The 14,727-nt window shown below is 43.3% G+C and overlaps 2 protein-coding genes across 2 annotated transcripts in view; one reads left to right on the forward strand and one right to left on the reverse strand.

Moving 5' to 3' along the window:
- Nucleotides 1-14,727, forward strand: part of LOC114592563 (uncharacterized) — a 400,972-nt gene that overhangs the window by 233,085 nt on the left and 153,160 nt on the right.
- On the reverse strand, nt 2,775-11,782 carry LOC144327072 (vomeronasal type-2 receptor 26-like). The gene is made up of 3 exons (XM_077925287.1): nt 11,498-11,782; nt 3,899-4,025; nt 2,775-3,685 (listed from the first exon to the last, which is right to left on the reverse strand). Exons 1-3 carry the CDS (start codon nt 11,780-11,782, stop codon nt 2,775-2,777), a joined length of 1,323 nt encoding a protein of 440 aa, XP_077781413.1.

Raw genomic sequence — 14,727 nt, forward strand, 5'->3', positions numbered from 1 at the left:
AGTCCCATCGCTCACACTCCACAACCTATTCTACTAGCTACAACATAATGCTTCTTTCACAAATAATGTCAAGGATGCAAGAAGGGATCCCTGTTGGCATCAGGGATGTGGTTTGGGGGCACATGGGCCTATGAACTGCTTTGACGGGATGATAATGAACTCTTATGGTTTTCTGGTAGCTAACATGTGAGTGTTTAACCTTAGATTCAGTGACAAAGGTAGGTAAAGGTAAAGGGACCGCTGACTATTAGGTCCAGTCGTGACCAACTCTGGGGTTGCGGCGCTTTATTGGCCGAGGGAGGTGGCGTACATGTGGCCAGCATGACTAAGCCGCTTCTGGCGAACCAGAGCAGCGCACGAAAATGCCGTTTACCTTCCCGCTGGAGCGGTACCTATTTATCTACTTGCACATTGACGTGCTTTCGAACTCCTAGGTTGGCAGGAGCTGGGACCAAGCAACAGGAGCTCACCCCGTTGCGGGGATTCGAACCGCCGACCTTCTGATCAGCAAGTCCTAGGCTCTGTGGTTTAACCCGCAGCGCCACCCACATCCCTTACAAGTGACAAAGGTATTGAATTGCAAATCGCCATTTTGAAAGAGTCTCTTTTCCCAGGTTCTGTGAGAGTATGGATGTAAATTAAGTTCTCCAGGTGAACAACCTCAAGCAAAAATGGAGGCTGTAAGGAAAGGATATATTTTCTTATAGGTCTGTTTGGAATTTTCTTTCATTTCTAGGAAGATTAAATTATGCTGGACTTGCACAATATACTGCATGGAATTATTGGGATGTATCTTTGATGTTTTTATTCTGTTTTGAAGAAAGTTCTGCAAGTAGAGTTTTGAACAATGGGTCCAGACAATGCCTTATTTCAAAAGGAGTTGGTTTTTTATGCAACCAGACTTTATGCAGCTAGCCCCCACCCACCTGGCTATGCCCATGATAGGGGGATTAGTTCAGCAGAGTGGTAGCTTTGCTGTCTAGCAGAATATCAGAGTTTTCCTGCTTTCTATTGGTCAGCCTTTTCCAGAGTTTTTTTGCTTAAGAAAACTCATTTGCCACTTGGTTCAGTTCAAAGTGTAGAGTGTTTATTGTCTCGTGGAAAGCATAAATACACTATATGTAAAAACTTTAAGAGAAGCTGGTACATCATGAACTCATCTACTACAATACAGTTCTTCTGGTCATAGAAGTAAACTTTGTAAAGATAAAAGTATACAGAGAGTGGCAGGGGCAACCCAGTCAGATGGGTGGGATATAAATAATAAAATTATTATTATTATTATTATCCACTAGCACTTTCCCATGCTAGTTCACTGGGTTTTAAGCACTAATGTGAGCAGTGAATTCTGCGCTTCCAGTGACAAGGTTGTTGGACTCCAAAGCTGTGGACCTCATCCACCCAGAGGAGTGTAGCCCCTTTTAGCTCAGGCCATCTTCCCACTCAAGAACATGGAAGATAGAACATCTCTAAGTTTTCAGAATTTGTCTTCAATTTCCTAATACCTTTAGAAGCAGGTTATTTTGCGGATCTACAAAAACAAAAAAGGGTTAGAAGCAATACATTGGGAGTTTAAGGTTTAAAATGCTGAATTGCAAAACCTCCTGTGGAACTTCCCTATATATCAGGGAAGGGAATTGCTATGTTTTGCTCAGAGGCAGAAACAGGGAGATGAATATTTACAACAAGTGGTCACAAAAACAAAGTGAATTAAGTTGAAATATATACACCTTTCCACTGGATATTCCAGTGGTGCAACCTTGAGCATACTTACACACAGCCAAATCCACTTACTTCTGCACAAAAGGAAGAAAATGTCAGACCCTGAGCGCAGCATATATGTTACATATACAAATTTAGTTGTGGGGAAAAAGATCATGCAACAGTGGTCAGGGTGACATAGATATAAAGATCACCCGGGCATATTAAGATGTTTTTTTTAAAAATCAAGTTCTGAAAAGTTCTTGAAGGAGGTGGAAACGGCTTCACATGTGTTGTTACACTGCGACCTTTACGGGGATATCAGGTCACTGTTTATCTCCCCTATCGTTCAGAAATTTCCAGGTCGATCTGAATCTCAGCGGCTGAAAATCCTACTAGGAGATAAAAACCCAGAAGTAACACTGAAAGTGGCCAAGTTTTCTGCGGCCGCGATCAAGCGGAGGGCATTAGTTGTAAAAAAGTAAAAGATCTGACCCCTGGACAAGCCCCCCCTTTTTTTTAAGTCTATACATATACTGTAGTGCATATATGAGTATATATGTGTGTGTGTGTGGGTGTGGGTGCATATGTGTATTGTTTTTATGTATAATTTTACAACTTTTAATTGACACCATCATTCCCTCGTAAACTACTGTTGCCTTTTATGTTTGTTTTTTTTGTTGTTGTTGTTTTTTCTTCTGGTCTATGACCGTAATAAATTTATTCATTCATTCATTCATTCATACATATACAAATTTATTTGTGGGGGAAAAGATCATGCAACAGTGGTCAGGGTGACATAGATATAAAGATCACCCGGGCATATTAAGATGTTTTTTTAAAAAATCAAGTTCTGAAAAGGGGTTCCTATTTAGTGAGACATTAAATCAAAAGGGCCTCTGATAGTCCTGGGATGACTGCGCATTCACTTTGGAAATGACATGTTAGGTTTTGGATAGATTAAAAAATAGTTACAAGAGCAGCTCATAATAAACACCTGAAAGGGAAATAGCTGCTTTTCATAAGTATTGTGCTGCACGCAGATTCCCTTGGTGGGAAGAGCGCATTAAGAATCAAATTCCATCTTTTGTTTTTGTTGTCAGGTGCTCCTTTGTGTTCAGATCAGGCCTCAGTACAATAATGTAGCACTTGGGGAGGAAGATGCAGCCCAGAAGCCCAGCACTGGAGGCCAACATAGAGAAGACCTGCACGGCTACCATGTATTTCCCCTTGGTGCTCAGGTAGGTGGGAACAAAGGACACCCAAACACTGCAGAAGACCAGCATGCTGAAGGTGATCAGCTTGGCTTCATTGAAGGCTCCAGGCAGTTTCCTGGCTAGGAAAGCCACCGTGAAGCAGATGGCAGCCAGGAAGCCCATGTAGCCAAGGGCACCATAAAACATGGCAACAGACCCTTCATTGCATTGCAGGATAATCTCTGCAGGTTGGGAGTGCATGTCAGAGTCTGGGAATGGAGGAGAGGTACTCAGCCAGGTGGTGCAGATGAGAACTTGGACACTGGAACAGGAAAGGACAACAGCATTGGCCAGAGTCTTCCCCAGCCATTTCTTCACCCTGTTCCCTGGCTTTGTGGCCAGGAAAGCCAGCACAACGGTAATGGTTTTGGCCAACAAAGAAGAGACAGCAACTGAGAAGATGAGGACAAATGCAATTTGTTGGAGAAGACAGGTGGCTTTTCTTGGCTGGCCAATGAAGAGCAAGGAGGACAAAAAGGAGAGCAAGATGGATACAAGGAGGATGTAGGAAAGGTCCCTGTTGTTGGCTTTGACTATGGGAGTTTCTGAGTATTTAATGAAAATTCCTAACACCAAGCATGTGATTAAGGCGCATAACAAGGTAAAGGAAGACAAGAGAATCCCCAAATAGTCTTCATAGGACAGGAATGTGATAATCTTGGGAACACATTGATCTCGGTCCTTGTTTGAGTGCTGATCTTCCGGACATTTGGTGCAGTGGTCTGCATCTGAAAGGAAGATGAGTGACTTCAGTACCCAGGGTCTCAACCAAGGGACATTCCCAGCCCCAGCGGGAGATACTATGACTTGAATCGGCAATCTGTTGCATGCAAAGCAGATATCCCAACCTTGGGTAAAGGTTTTATTGGGGCTGGGGAGAAATAAAATGATACTGTTTTGGGCAAGATTACAAAAGTTGCCCTATTCCTTCTCTCACTTGCCTTCCACAGTGGAGATGGTCCCTTTTACACAGGGAGCACAATCAAAGCAGCAAAGTGGCTCTCCTTCCCGGATGACCTTGACATCCCCAATATGACAGCTCTCAGCACATCTGGATTGAGGGACAGTCTGCCCATAAAGAAAGATGGTCAGGAGTTACTGGTATTGTGGGATGTAAAAGTGCAGTCAAGTGCAACATTCCGACAGAGGACTAACGGCCTCCAGTTTCTAACCGGTTGCTGTGACAACCAGTTTGTCGGTTGCTGGTAGTTTTGCAAATAATTTTTATTAAGTTTCCATTTACCAAACCAATCATATCCTATCATATTAATTATTCCAAATTATATCAATACATATCACAAAGTCCAGATATTAAACCAAATTTAAAATTTTTGTGAGGGGTACCCATGCTTTGAGTTCGGTAGGAGTCCAATCATCTTTGTATTTCTGCTACTTTGGTGTTCACATTCCTATCTTCTCATCTCCTTGTCATTATCCTTTTTCTTCTTAATAACCTCCGAGTTGTCTCCACAAGTGAGTTGAAAGAAACAGCCTTGTTTATATTCCTGTGTGAACTTTGTAATGCTCTCCCGTAATTCATCTCACATAGATCCAAGATTCCAAGAGTCCTGTTCAAGCGGCAGTCGCCATTTTAGCCAGTTCCGATGAAATACAGTCTCGGCGTCTGCTCTTTAATTTTCACAGACCCTTTGCACCTTATATCAGTCTTTCCAGAAGGGTTATTGCCCTTTCAGATTTACGATCCAAATCTAAGAGCAGAACAGTGGCTCACCCCCCCTAAAACTGAAAGTCTTGCAACTGGGTCTGCCTCTTAATGGTGGATCGCTTTTATAACTATGCAACAAGAAAGCCTCCCTTCTTTCCAGATCTTTCACAGAGTAACACCTTTTATTAACATTTTTTTGTTTCCACACAGTTTGTTTTTCAATCTCACTTGCTATCAGACATTGTGACAATTCTTCAAGGGGGGGGGGGTTGTTAGGTAAATCATATTGAAAAAGAAGAAAGTTTCCCCCCTCCTTTCCGCTCCGTTCAACATACTGTCATGGCTGTGGTTCCTTGATGTAATCCTTTGTTCATTCCGTCCCATCGCTCAATCTTCTCAGTGGTAGATTTACTTAGCAGATAATACACTCCTGACCTTGCTCGAAGCATGTGCATTTACTTCTCCAATTTTTCTCTCTCTTAAACAACGCAACTAGTTTCGCTCCTGAAAGTAGCGTCCGGGAGTTCCAGAGCTCGCACAAGGGCTTTCCATGCAGTGTCCCCACCCCCTCCATCTTTCGAACTCGAGGGTGATTTATGGAGAACCGCGGGCGAGTACAGCATCTTCCCACCCCCTGGGAAGATGAGGGAGACTGATATACTCCCCATAATCAGCCTCTAATTACCTCGTGCGAGCCGGATAGATGGTATTGTCGGCCATCTTCCAAGGCGCCCCTAGCGCCCCCTCCCCCCGGTTGCTGGTAGTTTTCAAAGATAACTGCTGAGTTGCAGTCACCTTAGGACCAACTTCCCTCTGGTATAGTTCATTTGCTTGTTATGTAACCTAAACCTGCCTTCAGGTACGCTTCTGTAAACCTGAATGAATCTGAGAGTAAAATAGTTTTATATTACATGAATCAGATTTGTGTGTGTATTCCTATAGAGGGATTCTAAGGGATTTTTAACTCTCCTAAAGAAAACCTTCCCACAGGTATGTCTATCTATGCAATAATACTGGAGCCAATACTCCGAGCTCCTGCCACCTAACAGTTTGAAAGCATACTAGTTCAAGTAGATAAATAGATACTGCTGCTGTGGGAAGGTAAACGGCATTTCCGTACGCTCTGGTGTCCTGTTGCGCCAGAAGCGGTTTAGTCAGTCTGGCCAAATGAGCCAGAAAATCTGTCTACAGACAAATGCCAGCTCCCTTGGCCTGAAAGCAGAGATGAGTGCCACATCCCATAGTTGGATTTGACTGGATTGCACTGGATTGAACTTTACATTTACTAAATCGTTCAGGGAATTTTAAACAAAAACAGATTGTGAAGACTTCCAACAGAACCTCTCCAAACTTCAGTGATTAATAATAATAATAATAATAATAATAATAATAATAATAATAATTCATTATTTATACCCCACCCATCTGGCTGCGTTTCCCCAGCCACACTGGGTGGCTGCCAATAAAATATTAAAAAACAATAGTCAATCTGTAGACGGATTAAGCAATAAATTGGGAAATGTAATTCAAAGCAAACAAGTGTGAAGTGATGCAGGTTGAGGCAAAAAATATTACTTTCATAAATATGCTCATGGGAGTTGAAGTGGGAGCGACTCTTCCTACAAAACTAAAAGCCCCTTTCAATCCAATATCCTCTGTTTTCTTTTTTGGATCATAGTCAAATGTACCTGAATGATTTAACCCACCTTATTAAACCAAAGGGGCCACACGATGGCATCCTGATCAATGGTGACTTTTACGTCTGTGGATCCCTCTCTCTCCATACTCCCAACTTTCCCTACGTGAAGGGACTTATTGGCAAGCATCACAATGTTCACCACATCAAAATCAGCTGTCAGGTCCCCATTCTCATCTAAATATGCTCCACCCCTAGAAGCATTGTAGAACTGAAAATCACGCAGGAAACGGTGAAACTGGAATGACAGAGAAGATCACAGCATTTAAGAAAGTTGGCTGTTTCAGCCCAGGTGGTTCACATATTATCTAGGCACCTAGTGGCCCTCTCGCTCTCCAGGCTTCACGCAGCTCTCCACAAGGCGCCGGAGCCCGGCGCTGGGCTCCCACGGCTTGCGGAGAGTTGGCTGCATGCCGAAGGCTGGGCGTGCTAAGCTCAGCGTGCCCAGACTTTGCGCAGCTCTCCGCAAGGCGCAGGAGCCCGGCGCCGGGCTCCCACGGCTTGCGGAGAGTTGCCTGTTCTGGGGGCTGGGGTCGGGGGAAGCTCGGGCTTCCCCCGCCCCAGCCCCACGCCTGGTGGGGAAATATTTTTTTTCCCTTTTATTTCCCCCCCAAAAAACTAGGTGCACCTTATGGGACTGTGCGTCCTATAGGGCGAAAAATACAGTACTTCTTTTTTAAAAAAATTATGTTCAATGCAAAGTTACAACAAAAATTACAAACATAAATTCCTAAAAAAAAGAACAAACCAACAAAAGCAAATCAAAACAAACAGAAACCAAAAAGGGGAAAAATCACACCTACCCAAAAAATCCCCTGCCATCATACTAAGCTTTACATACATATACTCATATTGACTTCCTTCCTCTGTTTTGAGACCTCAAACATTTTAATCTTTCTGAATTGTTGTGTCTAATGTAAATTACCCCTATCTTTACACCTTTCGCACCGCTTTTAACCCTGCAAAGCTTCATTCGTTACATACCGATATACTTACTCCAGAACAATGTTTTTTCATATCTTCTTTAACACAATCCCATTCCTTTGCTAATTTTTGGTCCCATTGTCCCCTTAGGAATGCTGTGAATCTTGCCAAATTCATATAAGCACAATGTTTAATTTGCTATTCTTTTATTGATGGGATTCCACCCCCCTTTCCAGTTTTGTGCTATGACCATCCTGGGAGCTGTTGCTGCATAAAGGAATACTTTCCTTGGATTGCCGGAAATATCTTTTTAATTATACCTAAAAGGAATGCCTCCCGTTTTTTACTAAAAGATATTTTAAACATCTTTTTGATTTCTTCATATATTTCATTCCAAAATTGTTGAATAGGTCGGCATTCCCACCACATGTGAAACATTGTTCCTATTTCTTTCTTGCATCTCCAACAGGTATTTGATTTTGATTTATAAATTTTTGCCAATTTTACTGGAGTTAATTACCATTGGTATATCATTTCCCCAATATACTTGAGGTCTTTCAGAATGGGCTCTTCCATCAGCTGAGCAGACCAAGAAAAAAGGTTCCGTCCTAGAGCCTCTGTGTTGGGGTTGGGGAGGGAATGGCACCTCCTCTCTGAGTCTTGCTCCAAGCTATGGCTGCGGCTGCGGTTGTGGCAGCTACCCGACAGGCTGCAGACTTGCAGGCCTGGAACTGCATGAGGCAGGCTTGTGACCCTCAACCAGGGTGGACTTCCCCGTTTGAGTGAGAGGCAGTGGGAGAAAAGTAGCTGGGGATCTAACATTTTCTTCTGACGGTGTGGGGCATGTCTAATAATGTGCCTTAGCTTAGTTTTCTGTGGCCTAATCCCCCAAGTGTAAACGGGGTGAATGGAAATGCTTTAATGATTCTAGGTGGGCAGGTAGCAGGGCGTGGTCAAGATGCTGCCCCTATTCTCGTGGTGATAGGCAGGGGAAAGCAGGGCTAGAGTGGGGAGGGGGCTGGCCACCATCAGGGGTGGAGGCCTAGGTGTTTGGTCTCTCTTCCTTGTTCCAGCCCTCTCACACCACCAGGGGTTACTAGTTGCAGATCTACTGAGCCCTCTGGTCTGGTGCTGCTACTGCTGAATGTCAGATCAGTCCATGTTAAAAACATGCTGTTTCATGATTTGATTGCACATGAGTGGACTGATCTGACTTGCATTACTAAGAACTTTCTGGCCCTAAGAGCTTTTCAACAGTGGAACAGTCTCCACCATCTCCTTGACCAGGGAGCCTCTTCACCTTGTAATGGATTTGTGAAGAAACTTATTACATGCAGTAGAATTCTATCTTGCTATAACTTTGGAATGCTTTGCTTGTCTTTGATATTAGGAAAGTGAGATATGATGATTATGATGGAAATAATCATGGCGGCATACCTAGGAATGTATATGAATGGAGATTTAATATGAATGTCATTTCTTTTTGAGGAATCTTTAGTCTTCTCTTTGAAAGGGTGACATGATTGTTGCTAGCAGTCCATAGCCCTGCAGATCAAGGTAACTATTGAAGGGCCTATCAATTCTGTATCAAACATTTTGACCTACAGTATTTTATAACCTTATTTATCTCCTCTTTTTTAATGCTTGGCAAATTTCTGTTAATTAAAGGAAATGGATCTATGAATCCGTCATTAAATCGATTTTCATTTAAAATGGAACAATATCTATCCAGATCATTAGAGAATAAAAATGAATACCTGTGATGCTTGGACTTTTTCATCTTCCAACCTGTTCTGACCCATCATCACCACCCTCTTGGGTCTAGAGGAGTACGCAGCATTTAAGGCATGGGCCACAGCTCGGACCGTGTTGTAAATGCTGTAGGTGTCCTGAAACAGGCTCCTTTCAAGGACATCTTGAGAGAACCCCAAAAGGGTCTCCTTCACTCTGCATCGCCTCTGGCCTTTCACAGACAAGACATGCTTTGAATATAAGCAATGATAGCCTTCAGGCCAACATGGATGGAAATTCTTATGGGGGATAGTAACTGGCACATTGCCATCGTGTTTTGCTCTTTTTTTGGTCTGGATAAACAAAGATAAATATCCATGAATGTGTTTGTTCTCAAATAATTCTGGACATATGTTGGAGGTGACATATGAGAAAGCTATTGTGATCCAAACTTTCCCAGTAATTGGTTTCAGGGTTTCACCCACTGTGCGAAGTAAAATTGCAGCTTCAATGAGGGACACTGATTCCCCATAGGAAAGAAACACGTTGATTCGCCTGTCCATGGAAAGTGAAATCTTCTGCTGGAGCTTTGTGAACCATTGTGGTGTAAAGATATTGCATCGTGAAAAGGTTTGTGAGAATACAACACAGACACCGCCCTCAGCAAGCGCAGGTGCCAGGGTGCTCAGAAACCTTTCTCCATCGTCAGAGTCAGGAGCTATGAGCCCAATCCAAGTCCACCTGAAATGCAGGAGTAGCCTGACAATCCCTGAGCCTGGGGGTTCTTCATTTGGGGTCATTGGGTAGAGCAAAGGAGATGGTGTTTTGTCAAGGGCATGATGAACAGAAGCGTAACTGACCTAGGAAGAAAAGGAAGATATAGAGGGTTTTCTTGGTCAACTGGAAATTGTGGTCAGGGAGAGCCATATTTTCCAGTGCTTCTCTGGAAAGGAGATGTAGGACACCTTTGGGCAACAATACACTCTGGTCAGTGAACGAAATAAATCAATTCATTCATTATAGGCATCAATTTAATATGTCTTCCACATTATGTTGTCATTGAGTGTAGTGGTGGAGGAAGCGGGCGGGGGGTGTCCTTCCCTGGGGGCCATCATTGAGGGGAGATTACAAGAAGACACCCCGTGGGGGGGGGGAGTCGCATCCCCACCCACGAGAGTGGTGTCACAAGCCTCCGCCATCGCAGCCGCGTGTGGAGGATCCTTCCCTCAGAGTTGCACCCTCCGCCCCTGTCTGTACGGCGCTATTTCACACACCTGCCAATATAAGGATGTGCTCAGCTGTGATTCCTGCATTGCAGTGGGTTTTGATGGATTGGTTATTTAATTTTTATACTGCATAATATATTTAAAATATCTGTAAGCATTGCACAGAAAAGTGAAGCAACAACAGACACCTTAAATAAAATAATCCAAAAAGGCCCCGTTACTTTAAAAAATATTACACGCACCCAACACATTTAGAGCATGTCAAAGGCTCTTGGTCTCCCACAAAGAATCATGACAGCTGTAGTTTGTTGGGAATTATAGCTCTTTGAAGGGTAAACTACAGTTGCCAGGATTCTTGTATTGAGTGCTTTACATTTATGGTGTACACAACAGCATCAGCAAAGGCACAATATGGAAACGAAAAGGCCCTAGACCTACCCAGGAAGCTCAGCTTTTTGAGGAAACGGGACTTGGACAATAATTCATGCATAACCACACACTCGTTTGCTAGAACATTGCTAGATTTAGACCCTAGATCTTATCTGCTGTCCTTTTAAAGTTGCACAGTTAGAACAGCAACAACCCACATTCATAAGAACAAGTAATGAAAAACAGCAGAATTTGTTTTAAGAGAGATGGCTTCTGTTGGGGATGTTCTGGGATTAACAAGTTTTAGGGTAGTACTCAACCAGTGACTAGTGGTGCGGGAATCTGTCCCATTTTTCCTATACTGTTTTACAGTTTTAAAATTCCCACCCATTTCACAAAGCTGTTTGCTCTTTGAGAGGAAACATTCATTTACCATATAGGCCAGGGGTTCCCAAAGCGATGCCCTCCAGATGATATTCACCTCCAACTCCCATGAGCCAGTGTTCACCCCTTAGACTGCTCTGATGGTGACTCTCTTTGTGAAACCCTTCTTCAGCCAGCAGGACAAATCCTTCAACATAAGAAGAGGCTCCTGGATCAGGCCAACGGCTCATCTAGCCCAGCATCTTGTTCACACAGTGGCCAGCCAGGTGATTGTAGGAAACCAGCAAGCACAGCATGAGCACAAATGCACTCTGCCCTCATGTGACTCCCAGCAACTCAGCACCCAGAAGCATTGGTGCCTCCAACTAGGGACGTAGATCACTGTCATTATGCCTAGCAGCCATTAATAGCCCTTGCCTTCATGAATTGGTTTAATCCTCTCTTAGAAGCTTCACTGCCTCCTCTGGGAGTGAGTTTCATAGTTTGTTTCCTGTTAAGGGAGGTTGCTGTTCTCTGTATGTTGCCCATGCTAGTGTGTTCATACCTGGGGGATTTTGTAGGTTCCCAGCATACTTGAAATCTGGAGTGAGGTGTCAGAGTTGACCCCTTCAATGAAAACCAAGGGCTTCTTCTCTCTTCCACAGTGGTAGTTTGGGACATTGGCCCTCCCAGGAGAGAGCAGATCTAGCGTGGCGTCATAGGTCATTCTTGCATTGAAAAAATTCTCATAGATGTCATAGCCCAGGGTGATGTTGGGTAAGATCCCAGGGTCCTGATTAATCTCATGGATGGCGATCATGAAGGACAGGCGATACCAGTATGGTACCATATCTGATGCCCTGCAACAAAGCATGAAGCCTAATGTCAGTCTCCGTTCAGTGAATACTGTCAAGTCCCTGCTTTCTTAACCCTATAAGAAATTGCAGCCACGAGAATGAAGCAAAACAGAACATCCACATCACATAATCAGCCATATGTGAGTTTGTTGGAAGCTGAACGGCTGCTTGCCAGTTAAGGAGAGATAGAAGCATATTTGAGCACTTGAGTGCTGGAAGCAAGGAGTGAATACCACCCACAAATATATTGAGAAAAAGTTTGTAAAAGGACAGGGCACTAGTTTGTTTCTTTATTTTTTAAAAAAGGAAGAGGAGATGTAAAATAGAAATCTTTACCAGTCATATAATTCCTGCTTCTAATTGTTATTGCTGTTGTTATCCTATTTAGTAGCTACGTTTCACCCTAAGGTCCCAGGGCAGGTGAACTGTACTGGCTGCCAGTTGATTTCTAGACTCAATTCAACGTGATTGTATGTTAACTTGATAGATAGATTGTGACCATTTAATAGTTATAGTCCTGCTCCTGTCAGAGGAGTGCAGATCAGGCCATCTTTACATGTCCCAAGTTAAGAAGTTGGGATGCAGATGATCTCTGGATCTTCTTGATTCACCATCAATTTGTTTCTTTTTTCCAGTGGAAAAAAGTAAGGAGGGAAGTAATGCACATACATTTTGTGTCTTCAATGGGCAAACTCTAGAAAGCAGGACTTGTCCCTGGCATGTAAGCATTAGAGGCTTGGGCAGTCACAGCTAAGCACAACCGTATTAAAGAATATGCTATGTATATATGCCTACCCATCAATCACAGTTTTGTCTGCTGTGCAGAAATTGCATGGGGAAATGCAGCGTACCTTCTACTGTAAATAAAAGGGGTGGCAAGGAAATGGTGTCCAATATGCAGAATTCGTAATGTAGATATGACCCCGCTTATGAGGTGGTCTCCTGGCTCGTAATAATTCATTGCATCTGGATTGTCCCTTCTCAAGTTCAATGGGCATTTTGCTTTCCGCAACCTAGAAGCTGCACAGGGAAGCAGCAGCAGCAGCAACAACAACAACAGCATCAATAAGAGCCTCACTCTGGGTCTGCCTCCTGTCATTACATCTGTTTTCACTGCTCTCAACTTAGCAAGAAACTAACTAGATGAAGCCCAAAGTCTCCAACAAGACCGAAGCCCCAGAGAAAAGGTGAGGAAAGGGAGGATACGAAGCTTTCACACTGGCAGAATCCCTGCCTGCCTGGAAGATAAGTCAAAGCCCTCCATGGCACAAGAGGTCTTTAAATATGCAGCAGGCATTTCAAGCTCTCATTTCTGCAATGTCTGTTCTTTGTGTCAAAAGTGGGTACATTGCTTGAGTTTTGCCAAGGAATAAATCACTATGATTATGATAATTATGCAGGGAATATACATCTCTGGAATCACTGTGGAGCTTGGGCAGCAGCTGCAGAGCTGGAAGAAAATATCACAATCTGATTTCTCTTTGCTCTAGAGGGTAGGACCAATGGCTTCAAGTTAAAAGAAAGGAGACTCTAACTAAAGTTCAGGAAAAAGTTTCTGACAAGAACTGTTTGAATAATCCCCCTTGGGAGGTTGTGGACTTTCCTTCCTTGGAGGTTTTTACTCAGAGTTTGGATGACCATCTGTCATGAATGCTTGGTTGAGATTCCTGCATTGCAGAGGGTTGAACTACATGCCCCTTGGGATCCCTCTTCAAACTTTACACTTCCATAATTCTATGATTCTATGTTCACCAGATAAGCCAGCATCAAGCTATTTTTTCAGGACATTTTGGGGCCTGATATGATGAACCTCTGCTGCCTGATGGACTTTTGTTATGCATATGGGGGGGGGGGACTTAAAGCCTCCTGTGCCAGTCGAATATTTTATTTCAGAGTACTGTATCTCTCCCCATTACCTCATATCCTCTCCTGACAAAGTTTTTTGACATTTGAAGATTTCATTTTAGACCAGCAAGTGGCTGGATTTTGTTATTGCCTTTCTGTTCACAGATCCCTACAATGGAAAAGAATGTACAAAGGATCAGATGGCATCTTTACTTTGTGTCGTCAGATGCTCCTTTGTATTCAGACCATGCCTGAGTAAAATAATGTAGCATTTGGGCATGAAGATGCAGCCCAGAAGCGCAGCACTGGAGGCCAACATAGAGAAGACCTTCTATATGCTAATAAATCTTTTGACCACACTCTTCCTCTGGCGTGAGCTTTATACCCGTCACTGCACATGCACACATTCCCTAGAGAAAGGGAGGGCAGATGAGTCAAGCTCCAGGCATCCAGCTAACTCTAACCATCATCCAGATGTGGAGGGAGGGCTGCTCAAGACATGGACCAAGGACTTTGTGCCATTTCACCCACTTCTCCAAATGACAGCAATCATAAAACTCAGGAGTATCTGTAGGGATAAAGATGACCTATCAAGATATTGGGGGCCCAAGTTGTTTAAGGGTTTTAAGCACTAACGTGAGCAATGAAATCTGAGCTTCCAGTGACAATGTTGCTGGACTCCAAAGCTGTGGACCTCGTCCACCCAGAGGAGCGCAGCCCCTTTTAGCTCAGGCCATCTTCCCACTCAAGAACATGGAAGATAGAACATCTCTAAGTTTTCAGAATTCGTCTTCAATTTCCTTTAGGAGCAGCTTATTTTGCGGACCTACAATAAACGGTTGGAAGCAATACACTGGGCATTTGTGTCAAGTTTAAGGTTTAAAATGGTGAATTGCAAAACGTCTTGTGGAACTTCCCTATATATCAGGAGTCCAGGTTCTCACCTTGATAACGCGATAATTAGAAAGAGGATTTATTGCAAAAAAACAACAACAGATAACTCTGGTGGCTGTAACGTACCACTGTCATTAATTATGATGACCCTTCCTGAACTCTGCTTTCTTTTTCTACAGAATATACTGAACCGGCGCTG

The sequence above is a fragment of the Podarcis muralis genome, chromosome 2 (genome assembly GCF_964188315.1).
Source record: "Podarcis muralis chromosome 2, rPodMur119.hap1.1, whole genome shotgun sequence".
NCBI lineage: Eukaryota > Metazoa > Chordata > Lepidosauria > Squamata > Lacertidae > Podarcis > Podarcis muralis.